The sequence below is a fragment of the Perca fluviatilis genome, chromosome 21, assembly GCF_010015445.1.
Source record: "Perca fluviatilis chromosome 21, GENO_Pfluv_1.0, whole genome shotgun sequence".
NCBI lineage: Eukaryota > Metazoa > Chordata > Actinopteri > Perciformes > Percidae > Perca > Perca fluviatilis.
Window position 1 is genome coordinate 1485366 of NC_053132.1, and position 19990 is coordinate 1505355.

General features: G+C 39.9%; 1 protein-coding gene across 1 annotated transcript; it reads left to right on the forward strand.

Moving 5' to 3' along the window:
• The first annotated feature begins 4796 nt into the window (after nt 1-4796).
• Nucleotides 4797-12302, forward strand: LOC120551417 (microfibril-associated glycoprotein 4-like). The gene is made up of 6 exons (XM_039788851.1): nt 4797-5411; nt 5775-5927; nt 7120-7158; nt 7718-7814; nt 7884-8051; nt 11917-12302. Exons 1-6 carry the CDS (start codon nt 5406-5408, stop codon nt 12171-12173), a joined length of 720 nt encoding a protein of 239 aa, XP_039644785.1. The 5' UTR covers nt 4797-5405; the 3' UTR covers nt 12174-12302.
• The last annotated feature ends 7688 nt before the right edge of the window (nt 12303-19990 follow it).

A 19990-nucleotide genomic window follows, 5' to 3' on the forward strand; every position in this document is an offset into this window, starting at 1 on the left:
CTGAAAAAGAAAACTGCAGAAAACATATATAGAAAAAAAGAGGCATCATAGTGCTTACTTCCTGATTGAAGTGGTAACAATGAACCATTGAGGTGTTTGGCCAGGTGGCACATATATTGGCCAATCAGCTCATGTAGTGTCATTTTGAATGGCAGTGTTTTGAAATGGCTAACATGTGACTTTATGTCAGACTGTTGAGTCTTATGCAGAGAACCGTGTTCAGTGCATTTACAAAGTGCCACTTTGAATTGCTAAATGTGTGTAAAGCAGAACATGTGTTTAGAGTTTTAGAGACTTGAGAAGAGGTTTTGCTCTCTGTGTGTCAGTTTAAATAATTGTGCTATGCATGTTATTTTAGTGTGTTAGCAATTTGAAAAAGCTGTAAGAGGAATGTGTCTGACCAATCACGGTGGGTGTGGACCGCCTGGGCCAAAAATGACGGGGCCGATTTTTTTGTCCCAGTCCAGCCCTGCACACATACAGTGCCTTGCGAAAGTATTCGGCCCCCTTGAACTTTTCGACCTTTTGCCACATTTCAGGCCTCAAACATAAAGATATAAAACTGTAATTTTTTGTGAAGAATCAACAACAAGTGGGACACAATCATGAAGTGGAACGAAATTTATTGGATATTTCAAACCTTTTAAACAAATAAAAAACTGAAATATTGGGCGTGCAAAATTATTCAGCCCCCTTAAGTTAATACTTTGTAGCGCCACCTTTTGCTGCGATTACAGCTGTAAGTCGCTTGGGGTATGTCTCTATCAGTTTTGCACATCGAGAGACTGACATTTTTGCCCATTCCTCCTTGCAAAACAGCTCGAGCTCAGTGAGGTTGGATGGAGAGCGTTTGTGAACAGCAGTTTTCAGTTCTTTCCACAGATTCTCGATTGGATTCAGGTCTGGACTTTGACTTGGCCATTCTAACACCTGGATATGTTTATTTGTGAACCATTCCATTGTAGATTTTGCTTTATGTTTTGGATCATTGTCTTGTTGGAAGACAAATCTCCGTCCCAGTCTCAGGTCTTTTGCAGACTCCATCAGGTTTTCTTCCAGAATGGTCCTGTATTTGGCTCCATCCATCTTCCCATCAATTTTAACCATCTTCCCTGTCCCTGCTGAAGAAAAGCAGGCCCAAACCATGATGCTGCCACCACCATGTTTGACAGTGGGGATGGTGTGTTCAGGGTGATGAGCTGTGTTGCTTTTACGCCAAACATAACGTTTTGCATTGTTGCCAAAAAGTTTGATTTTGGTTTCATCTGACCACAGCACCTTCTTCCACATGTTTGGTGTGTCTCCCAGGTGGCTTTTGGCAAACTTTAAACGCACACTTTTATGGATATCTTTAAGAAATGGCTTTCTTCTTGCCACTCTTCCATAAAGGCCAGATTTGTGCAGTATACGACTGATTGTTGTCCTATGGACAGAGTCTCCCACCTCAGCTGTAGATCTCTGCAGTTCATCCAGAGTGATCATGGGCCTCTTGGCTGCATCTCTGATCAGTCTTCTCCTTGTATGAGCTGAAAGTTTAAAGGGACGGCCGGGTCTTCGTAGATTTGAAGTGGTCTGATACTCCTTCCATTTCAATATTATCGCTTGCACAGTGCTCCTTGGGATGTTTAAAGCTTGGGAAATCTTTTTGTATCCAAATCCGGCTTTAAACTTCTCCACAACAGTATCTCGGACCTGCCTGGTGTGTTCCTTGTTCTTCATGATGCTCTCTGCGCTTTACACGGACCTCTGAGACTATCACAGAGCAGGTGCATTTATACGGAGACTTGATTACACACAGCTGGATTCTATTTATCATCATTAGTCATTTAGGTCAACATTGGATCATTCAGAGATCCTCACTGAACTTCTGGAGAGAGTTTGAAATAGCCAATGAATTTCGTTCCACTTCATGATTGTGTCCCACTTGTTGTTGATTCTTCACAAAAAATTACAGTTTTATATCTTTATGTTTGAGGCCTGAAATGTGGCAAAAGGTCGAAACGTTCAAGGGGGCCGAATACTTTCGCAAGGCACTGTACACACACACACACATACATCCACACATACATCAACACAGACACACACACGCACACACATACATAAATACATCCACACACACATACATACATACATCCACACAGACATCCACACAGACACACGCACACATACATCCACACAGACACACACACGCAAACACATACATACATACACACACACACATACACAGACACACATACAGAAACACAGACACACACACATACAGAAACACAGACACACACACACACACACACACACACATAGATACAAACACACACATACACACACACACACACACACACATAGATACAAATACACACATACACACAAACATACACAGATACAAACACACACACAGACACACACAAACAAATACACATACACACACACACACTGCCCCCCCACACATACTAATGGTGTGGTTACGTTGTTTTTCCGACTGGCAGCGTTCACATGGTCATGATGCGTGTTCTTCTTCTTCTGTTATATTGGCGTTTGGCATAACAACTTGTTGCATGACTGCCACCAATGGTTGGCCGTAGCCGAAATCATCAGGTGGTGAAAACATGGAGGACACAATAACTAAAGATCTGCTGCTGGTTTCTTATAGGAGCAGACACACAGCACATGGACAGGTGTTTGTTTGTGTTATCTGCAGGACAACCAACGGGATGGGACACAGATAAGCTGTTGTTTTATACATATAGGCCTATTTATGAATTATCTGGAACATATTATGTCTGTGTATGTTTCTTGGCAGAGGCGTTTGTCCACAATAAACAGTTTATTGTCATAGAAATATGTTCAGTCAACCAAAGTTGCCTCCATCAAACGTCAACTGTCAACAAGTCGTCATTAACTGGGAAACTCTGTTATCAAAATCCAGCCCCAGTGTCCCTCCTCTGATTCCTGGGCAGTGGTGCCCTAAAGGTTAAAGAAGTGCGCTTGTGACCAGGAGGTCGTCGGTTCAATCCCCAGACAGACAGGATAAAATCTGGGTGGGGAAAGTGAAAGAGCAGCGCTTGTCCCTCCTTCATTGCCACCACTTAGGTGCCGTTGAGCAAGGCCCTTAACCTCCAACCACTTCAGTGGAGCTGCTCAGTGGCAGCAGATCATACTATGGTTGTAGGGTTAATTTTGTCATCTATTTTTAATTTAGTTTTAGTCTTAGTCTTGTGCCAAATGTCCTTCTTAGTTATAGTCATATTTAGTCATTCACATATCTTTTTTTGTTAGTCAAGTTTTAGTCAACTAAAAGTCTCATCATTTTAGTCAAAACATTTCTCTTTTTTTTAAATAAATTATTTCTGAGATTATTTCTGATAACCCTTTCAGTCAAATAGTGTTTCACACATCTCAAATATTGGTTAAATATCATAATTACCTGACAAACTACACACTGGTTTTATATATCGAGCCTCTTCCTTCATGTAAATACAATCATACACAGACACAGTTAGATAAGAGCCAGGGCTCCTGGGCTCTGCAGCACGTTGGTTTGTTGCCAGCGGTTGTCTCCGGCCGTTCTGCAAGCTGTTTAAGAGCGGCTAAGCCCGTCTCCTTCCCTCGCCCAGGGCCGGGCCACATCGCTATGCGCTGTAACGGCTTCTCCAGCAGGCTGAACCGGGCTTCCTCCCTCCCCCACCCAGACCACATCGCTACCTGGATGTAAAACCACTAGACGAAGAAAAGGGGACACGCTGTCATCGTCTCGTCTTAGTCATGGAAGAAAAGGTCTCTCACAAACACATTTAGTCTCGTCTGACGGAATTAACACTAAGTGGTTGTACTGAGCAGCTTCCAGTATGAATGTGTAACTGTGTGAATGTGACCAGGGGGTTCCTGCAAAAGAGAGGCTGCCTCTCAGTGACACTTCCCTGAATAAATAGAGGTGAAAAAATCAAAGTTAAGTGGAGCTAGACTCTCAGCACAGTGGAGGCGGAGCTTCATCACGGTGGGCCAAAAATGCCAGGGCTGATTTTTTTTTTTTTTTGTCCCAGTCCAGCCCTGCACACAAACACACTAACAGACACACACACACAAACAGAATATCAATAGAACAAAAGAAACATTTCCCAGAAACCACCAGAACGACTGCAGACGCAACACTGCAGCCTACTGTTAAACCTCAGAGATCCGGTCATATCCACCCTGTTTTAGTCACGGTGACGAAGATGTTCCATAGCGATTTAACATACAGACACAAACACACAAACACACCCACACACACACACACACACACACAAAGACACAAACAGAAACACACAGACACACACAAAAACACGCACACACACAGATACAAACACACATACACACACACATACACACACACACACACACACCACCACCTCCCCCCCACCACCCTCCACACACACACAACACACACACACTAATGGTGCGTTCATGCCACCTGGGAATATCAGGGACCACCCCCCGTGGTTACGTTGTTATTCCGACTGGCAGTGTTCATTAACATTACATTACATTATATATCATTTAGCTGACCCTTTTATCCAAAGTGACTTACAATTGCTATATACGTCAGAGGTCACACGCCTCCGGAGCCACTAGGGGTTAAGTGCCTTGCTCAGGGACACATTGTTTGATGTGCAGTGGGAATCGAACCCGGGTCGTTCACATGGTCGGGATGAGTGTTCTACTTCTTCTGTTATATTGGCGTTTGGCATAACAACTTGTTGCGTGACAGCCACCAACGGTTGGCCGTAGCCGAGATCATCAGGTGGTGAAAACATGGAGGACACAATAACTACAGATCTGCTGCTGGTTTCTTATAGGAGCAGACACACAGCACATGGACAGGTGTGTGTTTGTGTTATCTGCAGGACAACCAACGGGATGGGACACAGATAAGCTGTTGTTTTATACATATAGGTCTATTTATGAATTATCTGAAACATGTTTCAGATTACATGTCTGTGTATGTTTCTTGGCAGAGGCGTTTTTCCACAATAAACAGTTTATTGTCATAGAAATATTTTCAGTCAACCAAAGTCTCTGGTTCCCACATGAAGTGACGTGAATGATGACCTTTTCACTGGGAGAAAAAGGTTTTTCCAATGCCCATGAATGCACGGACAGTCCTAAGCAGAAGCAGTCTGTTGACTGGAAGTTACATCATCTTGGAGAGATGTGATTGGCTGCAGATTTTAATCCTGCAGAGTTAGACTCTCAGCACAGTGGGGGCGGAGCTTCATCACGGCTCCTCCTGCTAACACTAACCCTTAAGAGTATAAATAAGAGGGAGAGACACTATGAGACGCTAGAGATATCAGAGACAACAAAGACAACAGAGCATCCAAACACACTGACATCAGGATCTTCATCTTCAGTGCAGCTGAAATCTGACCATGAAGGTAAGTTTGTAACTTTATATATCTGATGGTTTGTCTAATTGTTAATCAGTAGTTTCAGTATGTTAACAGGTTCAGCACATGCACATTTTAATCATTTGTGGCCACAGAATTTGGACAGGGAAAGCAAAAGTCTTCATCTTGCTTTACGGTGTATTCTAGCTCTGCATGAGATACCAACGCAGGGGGAGAACCCAGTGGAAAAACCCACATAGAGTATGATGTCAGCACGGTTTGTTTTCAAATCAGCACCAACCAAAATGAGAATGTGTCAATGAAAGCAGAGTCTCCCTGATCCTGCTGCAGAGGCCAAAGTCAGAAATTAGTTCTTGATCAAACTAAATGAAAACATCTCTTCTGTTCCAGCTGGTTTCAGTCGTCCTCCTCCTGCTGGCTCCATTGTTGACCAGCTGCCACCCGCTCGGTCTGCCGTTGGACTGTAGCGACATTCATGATAATAGCAACAGCCTCAGTGGAGTGTACACCATCTATCCCATCGGAGCCACGTCTGCTGTCCAGGTACACTTCATCCTCTCTGGGACGCAGGGTGAACTTCAGATAATAATAATGTGAAGAGTTACAAGTTCTGACTGATGCTTCTGATACAACAGATTAGGGCTGGATTTCCCCAATCAAATCGATCTTTATTTAAATGTTAGAACAATCAATTCTTTAAATCCTGAGGTTCATCTTTTAAGAGGCTCTGTCCATAATTGATCCGTCTGTATCATATGGAACTAGAAGACCATTGGCACCAACTAGGTCATGCTAGCTTGTTGGGAAGGGGCTGGGGTTAAAATCCAATGGCGAGGGAAAAACTGGCATGGCCATTTTTAAAAGGGGTCCTTTGGAATCTCACCTAAAGATATCTAGGACCTCCTACCTCATTAACATATGGCAGAGTATGAGGGCGTGTCCTGACAGTAGCTAGGTAAGGACTACTAGCCAGTCAGAAGCAGAGTATGAGGGCGTGTCCTGACAGTAGCTAGGTAAGGACTACTAGCCAGTCAGAAGCAGAGTATGAGGGCGTGCCCTGACAGTACCTAGGTAAGGACTACTAGCCAGTCTGAAGCGGAGTATGAGGTCATGCCCTGACAGTACCTAGGTAAGGACTACTAGCCAGTCAGAAGCAGAGTATGAGGGCCCTGACAGTACCTAGGTAAGGACTACTAGCCAGTCAGAAGCAGAGTATGAGGGCAGGCCCTGACAGTACCTAGGTAAGGACTACTAGCCAGTCAGAAGCAGAGTATGAGGGCGTGCCATGCTAGCAGCTAGGGGAGCATTATAACGTTTGTCTCTGAAGTAAAGGCTGGACTACAATAGAGCTGTTTGGAGCAGTTTGTGAACAGTGTTTTCTGTTGGAGATGGTAAGTCCCTTTGGGGGGGACTTTTGGCTTTTTCATTCTCATTAACATATGAACACAGAAATAAATAAATGTAGGTTTACAAAAATGTAGAAATTCATTTATAGCATTAATTTATTTATTATTCTTTTATATATGCATTTATTTATTTATGCATTTATTACTGCATATATCCATTCATTTATTCATTCATTCCTGTGTTTATTTATACATTTATTTATTGACACTTAAGTCATGTTCCGTCCTCCATGTGGCTTCACTTTTCAAACCCAGAATAATACCATTATTTTTACAGTCTATGGTCAACCCCCACAATGACATGAACTAATACCTGTGTTTGTGTGTAGGTGTACTGTGACATGGATTCAGAAGGAGGAGGGTGGACGGTGAGTATTTTAACTAAAGTCAACACTTCCTGCAGTTCCTTCACAATAAATAGAATAGAATATAATGCCTTTTATTTTCACCATGCATGTGTACAACGAGATTAAAATCAACTCCGTTTCCAGTGTCAACATGTACGTAGGATAAATGTAACAACATGAAATAAAATATGTAGTGCTAAAGAAGGGGTGGGGGGAGGGTAAGATGTACAGTTCTGAGACACTATATATATATATATATATATATATATATATATATATATATATATATATATATATATAAAGGTAGATATGGTTTTATATACAGTGTGATATGCAGTGTGAAGTGAAGTAATGATATTGCAAAGAATTGTCAATATTATCAAAAGTATTGAATACAAAATATTGCACAGTAGGTGGATAGTCACATTCCAGTAAACTATTGTATTGTAACTAAATTTAACACTTCCTGTAGTTCCTTCACAATAAATCACATTCCAGTAAAATCCTTGTTGTCTGGAAACATGAGCTGTCAGATATCTCGTGTGTTTAGCTAGTTAACCCCCCATCCCGTCCCCCCCAGGTGTTCCAGAGGAGGATGGACGGCACGGTGAACTTCTACAGGGGCTGGGATCAATACAAGACCGGCTTTGGTATCGCTGCTGGAGAGTACTGGCTCGGTGAGAAATGAAACCAAACTAACAGTCATGTCTTCATGAAACTATTTCTAAATGTTTGTTTGTTTTCAGGTCTCCAGTCTCTCTTCTACCTGACTCAGAAGAAGAAGTATGAGCTGCGTGTCGACATGGAGGACTTTGAAGGAAACAAAACGTTCGCTCGTTACTCCTCGTTCTCCATCGACGCTGAGTCCTCCGGATACACACTGAATGTTTCTGGATTCACTGATGGAGGAGCAGGTGAGGTTTCCACATTAAGGACGAGAATTTCAGCCATTAATGTTGTGAAGTGACATTGGTTCATGATACATAATTGCCCCTAAACAACTAAACAAAGAGTTAAACGAGTTGCTGAGAAATCAAATCAGTCCTCTGTTTACATTTCATGAATCACATGGTTTCATATTTTTATCTAATTCTGTTTTAATAAAGAAATTTAAGAGCAAATAAACATTGTCAAGTTTCCAGACTAACTTTTTGCCTTAGTTGCACTGGTGCACTTAACTTTTTTATTTAGGTGCACCAGCACAAAATGTAGGTGCACCCAAATTTTTCCACGCGTCGCCATTAATGCTGAATGGCGATACACGATATATAGCTCTGTATTTTTTTACAAAGTGGGCTAAATGTTCAGTTTTAAGTCAAAGCCACTTTTCACAAGATCTTATTAAAACAGATTGTGATTAAAATAAAATGCAAAGACCAGTTTGAAAATATACAACTGCAACACATGTAAATGAAAGTTATCTTAAATAAATAGCCTAGGATATATAAAAATATATATATATATCTGAGAAAGCTCGTTCACTTGTTTTCAACAACAATAACAGTCTGATTAAAAGAGAAAGAGGACGCCCGGATAGCTCAGTTGGTATATAGAGATTCGACTCCAACCTGCGGCCCTTTCCTGCATGTCATCCCCCCCCCCGTCTCCCCTTTCATGTCTTCAGCTTTCCTATCAAAATAAATAAAATAAAAAATAAATAAATAAAAAAATACAGACAGAAAGATATAGGGAGACAGAGGGAGAGAGGGGGAGTGTGATGGACTGAAGCGTATGCGCGGAGGAGATATCCAAAACACAGGCACGGCTTTACAGAAGGAATGGGTCATGTAACGCAACAATAAACCATATCGCTATAAACGCTTCGTTCGTGGAGAGGTAGCTGATGCGAGGACGTTAGGTGCACCGGTGGGACCTAGGAAACATCTTAGTCACACTCTTACTAATTGGTCGCACACAAACATTGTCAATGATTTGAGTATTTATCAGGTTTCGTGTTGGGTACCGTATCCTGAACTTTTTATGGTACAGACAGAATTACGGCGGTAATACGGATGACCGATTCATGTTAAATCAAACGGTGCCAAATTTCTGTACCTGAAAGCGCATAAGCTCAACCTTGTCCATCCTCTCTGCATGTTGACAGAGAGCGGGGCTCAGTGCCGATACACACCGCTGCAGAGTTGAGTTCATACGGACGAAAATACGACTCTTTGTTCAAGTCACGAGGAGTCATGTCAATGCCACTTTTCAAAACTCCACGCAGCAATATAATATAATGGCGAGGGAGTGTAAAATGTTTTTAATGAATAACAAAATGTTCAGAGTAAATAGGATAAATAGGTTTGGAATTATTTTACATCTGAAATGGTTATTCTTTTGATTGATGGTAAGGGGGAAGTACCGAAAACAAGTGTTATAGCGGCCTCAATCTGTAGATTTTTTGTTTTTGTTTTTCCCATTGTGTTTATTAAGTTTCAGTTTGCTAATCACATCGAGTTATACGGTGTACAAAAATTTTACAGAACCCAGCAAAAAATTTTCACATTATTGTTTTAATTCAATATATATATTAAATTAAATTAAATCTGGTTGAAACCAGATATTTACATACACTTCAGAAAAAAAACACAAAAACATTTATTTCTTTACTGTCATACATTAAATCAGAATAAACTTTTCCTGTTTTAGATCAATACATATTAACATATTTTTTGCATTTGTTAAATGTCAGAATCGAGCGAGGGAGAATTTTTATGTATTTTTTGTATCACTTTCATCAAAGTCAGAAGTATACATACACTTCCTTAGTATTTGGTAGAATTGGACTTGGGCAAAACGTTTTGGGTCTCCTTCCACAAGCTTTCTACAATAGTTTGCTGGAATTTTGGCCCACTCCTCTTGACAGAACTGGTGGAACTGGGTCAGGTTTGTCGGCCTTCTTGCTCACACTCGCCTTTTCAGTGCCGCCCACAAATGTTCTATGGGATTGAGATCAGGGCTTTGTGATGGCCACTCCAATACCTTGACTTTGTTGTCCTTAAGCCACTTTGTAACTAATTTGGAGGTGTGCTTGGGGTCAGGCCAGCTGACAGTCTTGCCTGGGCCCAGGACGAGATCTTAGATGGGCCCCCCCCCCTTCCCCCTCGCGGCCAGATCTCTCCTTTTCCCTTGCTCTTCCTCTCCTCTCTCACTGAAATTAAGTGTGTAATCAGTCTCTGATCCATCCTGCTCAGACTCTCTGACAGGGCAGCGAGCCCCCCCGCATCTCTCTCTCTCTCTCTCTCTCTCTCTCTCTCTCTCTCTCTCTCTTCTCTCTCACCGGTAGCCTGACTCTGTCCCTCCGTTGCGGGGCAGCAGGCCCCTCCCGCATCACTCTCTCTGTCCCCTGACTGCAGCTGGATCTCTCTCCTCTCTGTCTCATCCTCTCTGACGGAGCTACCAAACTCAACTCTTTCTGTCAAAGTTAACGTGTTGTGTCAGGCTTTTATACGAGCTAATGGACGTTAACATGAGAGCTGGCCTGTTACGTTACGTTACAAGGCTCGTAAACGTTGGCTGCGCTGGTTCTTACCTCGCTCTACGTTGACAGTTCCAGCTTCACCGTCACCACCTTTTTTTAAATATTTGTTTAGAAAATCTCTAAGGCCTCTATTTTCTTCTTCTCTTTTCTTTCCTTTTCCGAGCTCCGGACTTGTGCTGACCGGACATTTTGAGCGTACTGAACTTCAAATCAAGTGACAATATAACATTTTGATCAGTGGCCAAACCATTTTTGTGTTGGGGGTGGGGGGGTTCTTGACCACCATTTCCAGGACAATTAGGAAGAAAACAAATAAAAAGCTTTTATGTAATTCAAATATTATGCTACATATTTTTTTTCCACAAATAGGCCTATTTAAAAAAAAGATTTTTAATTCTTCCATAATTTAATGAGGGCCCAGTTCTGGGCCCCCCCCCTACTGTGGGCCCGGGACAACAGACCCGTTTGTCCCCCCCTATCGGCGGGCGTGCTTGGGGTCATTGTCCATTTGGAAGACCTATTTGCACCCAAGCTTTAACTTCCTGGCTTATGTCTTCAGATGTTGCTTCAATATATCCACAACATTTTCTTTTCTCATGAGGCCATCTATTTTGTGAAGTGCACCAGTCCCTTCTGCAGCAAAGCAGCCCCACAACATTATACTACCACCCCCATACTTCACAGTTGGGATGGTGTTCTAAGGCTTCAAAGCTTCCTCCTTTTTCCTCCAAATATACCGTTTATGTATACTTCTGACTTTGATGAAAGTGATAAAAAAAATACATAAAATCTTTCCCTCGCTCGATTCTGATATTTAACAAATGCAAAAAATGTTAATATGTATTGATCTAAAACAGAAAAAGTTTACTCTGATTTAATGTATGAACGTAAAGAAATAAATGTTTTTGTGGTTTTTTTTTAAGTGTATGTAAATATCTGGTTTCAACTGTATATATAATTCTTGAGCGACAGATGCCTACAAATCCACAAAAATCTCTATTCCCCACAGGGCGGCCCAGACACAGCCGCTGTGCTGCTGCACTGGCTACTTGCTCCTCTGCTCACAACACTGCCTGTCTAATGCTTTTTGAAAACTTAAGGCTTTTTTCTTGATAAAACGTGTCGGACATCATCACATTTTTGTATACATTTTTATTAATTTACATTAGTAAGCTACAGGACAGCGTCTTGAACATGAACTGCGCGAAAGAGAAAAAACTAATGAATGCATCTCTGTTCCCAGCACATTTCAAACCAAACTGACGCCCACGGATTATACACTTGTTGTGTTTCTGTAGGAGACTCCATGAGTTATCACAACGGACAGAAGTTCACCACCTTCGACAGAGACCAGGACTCTGATGCTGAATGGAACTGTGCCAGATTCAGCATGGGGGCGTTCTGGTACCACAGCTGTTTCTCTACAAATCCAAACGGTGTTTATGGTTGGGGGGCTGACAACACCATCCCTAATGTTGGAGTGGATTGGTATCATTGGAAAGGTCGTTACTTCTCCCTGAAGACCATCAGCATGAAGATCCGTCCTGTGCAGTAGTAAAGAAAATGTATAAAAGTAACATATTTGTAGTTCAGGACAGCCACTTGATGTTTGGTGGAGGTTTGAAACTCTAATGTGAATCTTTATCTGCTGTACGGTGACAATAAATAAGAAGCTGAGCATTAAGATGATCTGATGTCTTCACTTTGACCCTGAATCATTCTGTCTGGACTGTCTGATGGAAGATGGACTCATGATGGGTCTGAAATCAGTTACAACTCTCCGGTGTCTCGTATCAGCTGATCAAAAAGCAACAGATGGAGCAGGACATCACACAACAGCACTGACTGTTAGACATGAACACATTTTATTAACTTTTGGGGGGGGAAGCTACGAGATGATCTTCTTAAAAACCTCTTTAATGTTGAAATCATAAGAAACATTTCTACATTACTTAAATATTACTTAAAATATATATTTTTTTAAATTTCTAAAATATCACTAAAAACATTGCTGAAATTACTACAAATAATCATATAAAATTAGTAAAATAATTACTGAAAATACTTATATTAAACCATACTGGTTAAACTGTTACTGAAAATTTAAATATTTCACTAAATATAACTTCTGAGATGGTGAATTGAAGCTTTGAAATAAAAAATGGTATTGAGTATTGAGACACACACACATATACACACACACACACACCACACACACACACACACACACAGGTTTTGGAAGCTTTTTTCTTCGAGTCGAAAGTCGAAATATTACAAGAGAAAAGTTTTAATAGTTTGAGTAATCAGCAGATAAATTACGTATCAATATATATTAATTGCAGTATTAGTACTTTTACTGCAGGTATATATAAACCGTCTCTGGTATTATTAAGGTGCATTCAAGAGCCTGTCATAAAAACCGGAAACTAGCATTTCTTTGACCCGGAAGATAAACAAACACTTCCTGCCACTTTTGTCAGTTTGTTGTTAGTTTGTTGTTGACTAAAGTCTGAAGTAGTTGTTTTCTTCCAACGTGTCGCTTACTTTATTAAGTTAATGTTACAAAAGACAAATAGAACCGACGGAGCTTAGCTAGGTAATTCAGTTAGCATTAGCTGCCGTTAGCTTCGGTCGTTCAGCGGCGGCTGTTAGCTGTTAGCCGGCAGGATGAGCTCCTCCGCGGGCCTGGGAAGAAATACTTCGTGCCGCTCCTGTCAGTTTGTACTCGGTTTGTTGTTAGTGAACTAAAGCGGCGCTTTTATTAACGTAATGTTGTAAAAACAGAGTCAAGCTAATGCGCGAGGCCTAGCCAGTTAGCATACGCCGTTAGCCGCAGTTAGCGGTTAAGGGGAGAAGGGATACAGCTACGGTGACGACCGTTACGTTTAGGAAAAAGATCTTGGTTTGGACTAAAACACTCCCGAGGAACGAACACGCGTTTCCTGGGTGAGAGTATTAAAACGTATTATTATATTATAGTAGATTTTGCGAGATTTTCCGTAATTTAGCGTAACTTTCGTCCGTAGCTGTATCCCTTCTAGCCGTTAGCCGCAGTTAGCTTCGGTTGTTCAGCGGAAGAAGCGGCGGCTGTTAGCCGGCAGGATGAGCCCCTGCGCCGGCCTGCACACCCAGCTGGCCGCCGTCATGGAGTCTCTGGTTCACGCTGCGGTGGCGGAGCTGAAGAAGCTGGTGGAGGACAGCTCGGCCTTCGTGCTCCGCCTGGAGGTCCGGGCCGGAGAGAAGCTTCCTCCGCCGGTCACACTGCAGGCCGAGAGCCGGGAGAAGATGGTGAGGAGCCGGGCAACGGCTGGAGATGGTCGTGGGTCGTTATGGGTCTTTCTTTTAGGGTTAAAATCAGCTTTTAATATATATATTGTATATATGTATATATACATATATATTATAATAATGACACTTAAAAATAAAAGGAATTCAAAAAAGCAAAGTTAAAAAGTTAAAATAATAATTAGAAAATATAAAATGACAATGAAAAGAGGGAGAGACTTAAAATGAAAAAAACTAAAACTAAATTTAGTTTTTTATTTTCAATCTCAGTTTGATGACTATGACTTTTTTCGACTTTTTTTCAACATACTATACTGCAGGAAATATTGAAAACACGTCATAGTATATAATGTCGAAAAAAGTGAATGTTTAGTAAGTGAAAAACGTAATAAAAGTTGTTTGTCATAATTTTTGAAAAAAATTTCATATTATAGTATGTTGAATAATGATTTCCAAAAACAATTTGAAATGTGGAATCGTCAGACCACAACAGGCAACAAATTCAAATATTTGCAAAAACAAAAACATAATTTTAAACATTGAATATCTTGTCTTTGTAGTGTAATATAGGTTGAAAATGATTTGCAAATGATTATATTTTGTTTTCATTCAGGTTTTACACAACGTCCCAACTTCACTGGAATTGGGGTTTATAGTTGTAAAGTATTTAAGATAGTTGTAAAGTAGTTGCATTATGTTACGTAGTGCAATCTAACATACTGAACAACTTATCAAGGTAGTCAAACACCCCTTCACTAATTGAGACATGGTATCTCCCAGAACCTTTAAGATGGGCTCGATACCCTGGGGACTCTTTTAGCCCGAACACCCTGCAGAGGAGACACAACAGAGGTGAGGGACTTGAACACAAACATTTTACCATTGCACAGTTAGCAAGCGTTAGCCTGCATTCAATTAATCAGGCAAAGATGATACCATGCTGCACATGTTTAGGTAACCAAACTAGCAAACTGAGTGCATGTGTTTAATATTTCATTTTACAAGTAACATAATATGAGCTACAGCATAGGAATGATGAAAAATATGGACCTCCATTACATTAATTTATGTTCATATCACATACAGTACATTTAAAGCTACCTCTTTCTGTTTTATTCTGATTCTGAACCAGTTAAAATACAACCTCAATAAAAACCCTTTTAACATTACTTCTCATAGAAGGGAAAAGAAGAAACATTTTGCTGGAGGGTGTCGGAAAAACATGAGAGATCACTTTGCCAAAAGATTAAAAACGATTCATGGAAAGAGTGTTGGTAACATCGAGAGGCGAACAGTTTCAGCCTGGTCTCACAGAATTCTGTGAAATGATAACGAACTGTTAACAGCATATTATTAGTGGTGGTGGCCACACGGAATGTGTGAAAATTCTGTGTGGTCACCATGGAAAACAATTCCAATGTAAAGTCAATGAAAAGATGACGTAGCATTAAGAGCGACTACGGTAGGGAGTAGTATGAAAGGCTGAAAATCCACTTGGGGGGGTTGGTTGGGGGGGTGGATGGGTCAAACAACACAGGACTTTCACCCAGGAGACCGGGGATCGTGTCCCGTGTGTCACGTTTCCTAAACCCAACCGTCCCGTTGTTGTCCCGCGTGTCATGAAAACATAAGCCCACCCACAACCTTTTCCTTAACGTAAGGGGCTGTATTCATTTCACAGAATTCTTCCGTGGACCCATTAACGCTAATAAATTCAGTGAAACTGCCACCGATTTTGAGTTAAGGGGCCGTGTTCATTTCACGGAATTCTGTGAGATCAGTTTGGACAGTTTCTACCTGGAGGTAAGAGACATTAGCGTTAATTCAACACAAATGTGATGTTTGGCGGTAGGTCAGTGTTTATCATGGATGCAACAAGACGAGAATGATGAAATGCATTTTAACAGATGATCTGGCAAGTTGAAAGTAAATTAGAGAAAATGTTGATTTAATGTCCCACTACATGGTAATGTCGGTAACACTTTACATGAATTATCATGTATGAAAAAGCATGACTTCATTCATGTAGTACTTCATGAACTATCAGTAATGTACAAGGATTAATAGTATCTCATGCATGACTTCATGCAGGAACAATATGTTAATTCATGCATCAATTACAGTATTTCAATAATCATTGATTTCTGATTTATTAATGATGTCTTCTTCATAGATAAATCTGTATTTAAAGTGACAGGCTAAATAAACTGAACTGAACTGTAGTGTTGTAATCATGATTAACTAAACAGTACTTCTTCAAAAACATTAGTCACTGTTATGCACCTTAAAAAATAAAAAGATAAACTATTAAATAAGAAGACATCTGTGTTGCACCGGTGATCTTTTTTCGATCGATTTTAGTGCTGCTGCATGCGCGGGAACCCGTTGATATGATGACGGCGGCAGACCTGCAGTAAACAAGACTGGCAACGGATAGTAACTTAACGTCATGGACCCCTATGCATCAAAAATAATAAAGTTTGACTATAAGGATACACATCTGTCCAGGCAAAGAAGAAACAAACGGCAGTTTACAAGGTCTGCACTACAAATATTTCCAACGTCAACCACCACCACGTCGAATTTCATCAGACACTTCAAATCAGGAGAGATTCGGGTTCCAGTCCCCATATTCAGCTGAACCACTATTTGGATGTTTGTGATGGACAGAACTCCCTTCAGTTTTGGGCCATGAATAAGCACACCCTCCCCTCTTTGTTCAAGGTGGCGGTAAGAGCGAATAAAACTAGGCACACATACACACACATATTACACACACAACACAAACTGTACTCTCTCTCTCTCTCTCTCTCTCTCTCTCTCTCTCTCTCTCTCTCTCACTCACTCACTCACTCACTCACACACACACGCGCAGACGTAAGTATGTGAATAAAACTAGGCACACATACACATACATACATATTACACACACAACACAAACTGTACTCTCTCTCTCCCTCTCTCTCTCTCTCTCTCTCTCTCTCTCTCTCTCTCACTCACTCACTCACTCACACACGCAGACGCAGACGTAAGTATGTGAATAAAGCTAGGCACACAACACACTACACGCTCACACACATGCACACATTCACTCACCAATATTAATAACTTTTCACTCGCTCTCTCTCTCCAACATGCACACATTCACTCACAAATACACTGACAAATATATACTATTCATTCCATGTGATAAATACACTCAGTCAATCTCTCCAAATTCCACAAAGGTGGTGGGATTCAGCTTCTCTTAAATAATGTTTTTCTTTCTTCTTTAAGAGAAGGAAAGGTTTAAGGATGTGTTTCTGTCCCATAAAAGTGGGGCATGTTTGAAGAATATTCTTTGACTTAGAAACCATTATACTTGAAATGTTTGAATGAATTTCATGATTTGATGCCATGTTTGAGGCATACTGAACAACTATGTATGTTGATTTATTGTTGGCCTAATATCAGTTTTAGACTGTGCTTTTTTATCTGTATAAATTTAAACTGTTCAGATGTATGTGGCTTGGACGCAATGTCTTTTGAATATTGAGAAGGAAAAAATGCAAATAAAACTCCAGCAGTTCATAATCACTGTCTTTAGCTTGTTTAAAAATGGAAACTTTTGTATGACTTGACTTGACTTGCTCGATTGTCACAAAAATGACTTGGACTTGCTTGAGACTTGAAGGTTAAGACTTGAGACTTTCCCATGTGGGACTTACTCCCATCTCTGGATATGATTAATGGTGGCATATGCAGTTATCTTTGTGACCCCTTATATAAAAAAAAATCTCAAGACTTTTCTATTGTTCAGACATAAAAGTTAATAAAAAGTAAAATAAAAAAATATCCTACTTAGGTGAACATTGTTCTCAGGCATTATTGTTTACGTGCCTTATGTTGTAAATAAAGTAACTATGAAAATGCATCTGCAGTATTCTGTATTTTGTGTCAGTGTAGTGACCTCAGTATCATTTTGCCAACCCACTCCTTTAATTCTTAATACATTTAATTTCATGCCACCATTAATCTTATCTTATTTATCAATGTTAAAGATGGACCAGGTCAGTACTTTATTTGAAGGGCCACAAACATGAAGTAATGAAGAAGTAATGTTTAGTTAACAATGATTACAAAAGTACAATTCTTCAGAATATATGTATACTGCTGTGACTGGTCAGTTTTTTTGAAGAAGACATGAACATCATTAATATATCAGAAATACTGATGATTGAAATACTGTAATTGATGCATGAATTAACATATTGTTCCTGCATTAAGTCATGCATGAGATACTATTAATCCTTGTACGTTACTGATACTTAATGAAGTACTACATGAAAGACTACATGAATGACTTCATGCATGACTTCATGCATGAAGTCATGCATGGCTTCATGATAATTCATGCACCATTATTATAAAGTGTTACCTTAATGTCTTTCACAAAAGAGACCTTAAGGTATTTGAATGGTCAGGAGCCAGAAAAGTATTTAAGATATTTGTAAAGTATTTGAGTTAGTTATAAAGTATTTAAGATAAATGTAGAGTATTTGAGATAGCTGTAGAGTATTAGAGTATTTGACTTAGTTATAAAGTATTTATGATAGCTGTAGAGTATTAGAGTATTTGACTTAGTTATAAAGTATTTAAGATAGCTGTAGAGTATTAGAGTATTTGACTTAGTTATAAAGTATTTATGATAGCTGTAGAGTATTTGAGATAGCTGTAGAGTATTAGAGTATTTGAGTTAGTTATAAAGTATTTGAGCTAGCTGTAAACAGGTTGAGCTAGTTAATTATGTGAGGTAGTTGTAATGTATTTAAGTTAGTTTTTAGGTTTTTAAGAAGGTTGTAAAGTGATAGTTGTAGAAAGCTGCTGTGTCTTTCTGTCTGGACTCTGTTGAAATGTTTTCCTTCCTGACAAACAGAAGTGATGATCAATCACTGCCCTCTTTTGGTCTCAGAGACAAACTACAACATCTTCTTCAAGTCAAAATATACATATCAATACTTAGTGTTTGTATTCTCAGAGGTATCACACAGATAAGGGTGGACAGAATATTAGAAACACCTCGGTTTAATGGACTCAACACCAACACAATAAAGTTGCAGTGGGAAATTAGAAACTTCAATTTTAAAATGTTGCAGAATTTTCCCTCCACGACATTTGTTTTGGAAAACTGTTGTTTAATATAACATGACTGTATAAATGTGCTTGTGTATCTGGACTTTCGTAAAATACCTTTATTAATATTCATATCAAATACAGTACATTAAAAGCTACCTCTTTCTGCTTTAATCTGATTCTGATTAAAATAATTAAAAACAACCTCAATAAGTTCTTTCAGCAAGGAAGAGTTAAGGGCCGTGTGTGTGTGTGTGTGTGTGTGTGTGTGTGTGTGTGTGTGTGTGTGTGTGTGTGTGTGTGTGTGTGTGTGTGTGTGTGTGTGTGTGTGTGTGTGTGTGTGTGTGTGTGTGTGTGTGTGTTAGGATAATGTAAACCTATTCTTACCAGTGTTTCTTGATTGGGAATGAATGAATTGATTGATTATTTCAAATCAAAAGATGTTCACTGAGACAGTGGTAACATCATTAAGCTTTCTTTTTAAAAATGTAAAAATAAATTATACAACACAAGATGTCTGCAGATAGTTGCCACCCATTTCTCAAGCGCTTCAGTTCATTTTTTAGTTGTGTTAAGAAACGGTGAAAAGGTAAAATCACTACAGACAGTCTGTTTGCAAAAACATTCAGCTGATGTTGAAAAGTAAACTGATAAACATTTATCTCATTTTGTAGTGTCATTTTGAAGTATATGTTTGCCAGCAAAATCTTTTCAACAAGCATCATTTTAAACTGAAGTGACCGGTGAAAGTGGCTACCACACAGTTTCTTTTCTATACCAGCTAGCAGCGCAGCTAACCTGGGAAACCTTTTGAAATTGCAAAGGGAAAGCATGCATCGTTATATTGAATCATGTTTACTCTGTTATTAAGTAACCTACTAGGCCACATGGGCAAATCTGTTTCATGTCCACTCTGTCTCTGGCAGTAGGCTGGTTTACGCAGCAACTCCTCGAGGCACTAGTAGTAGTAGGCAG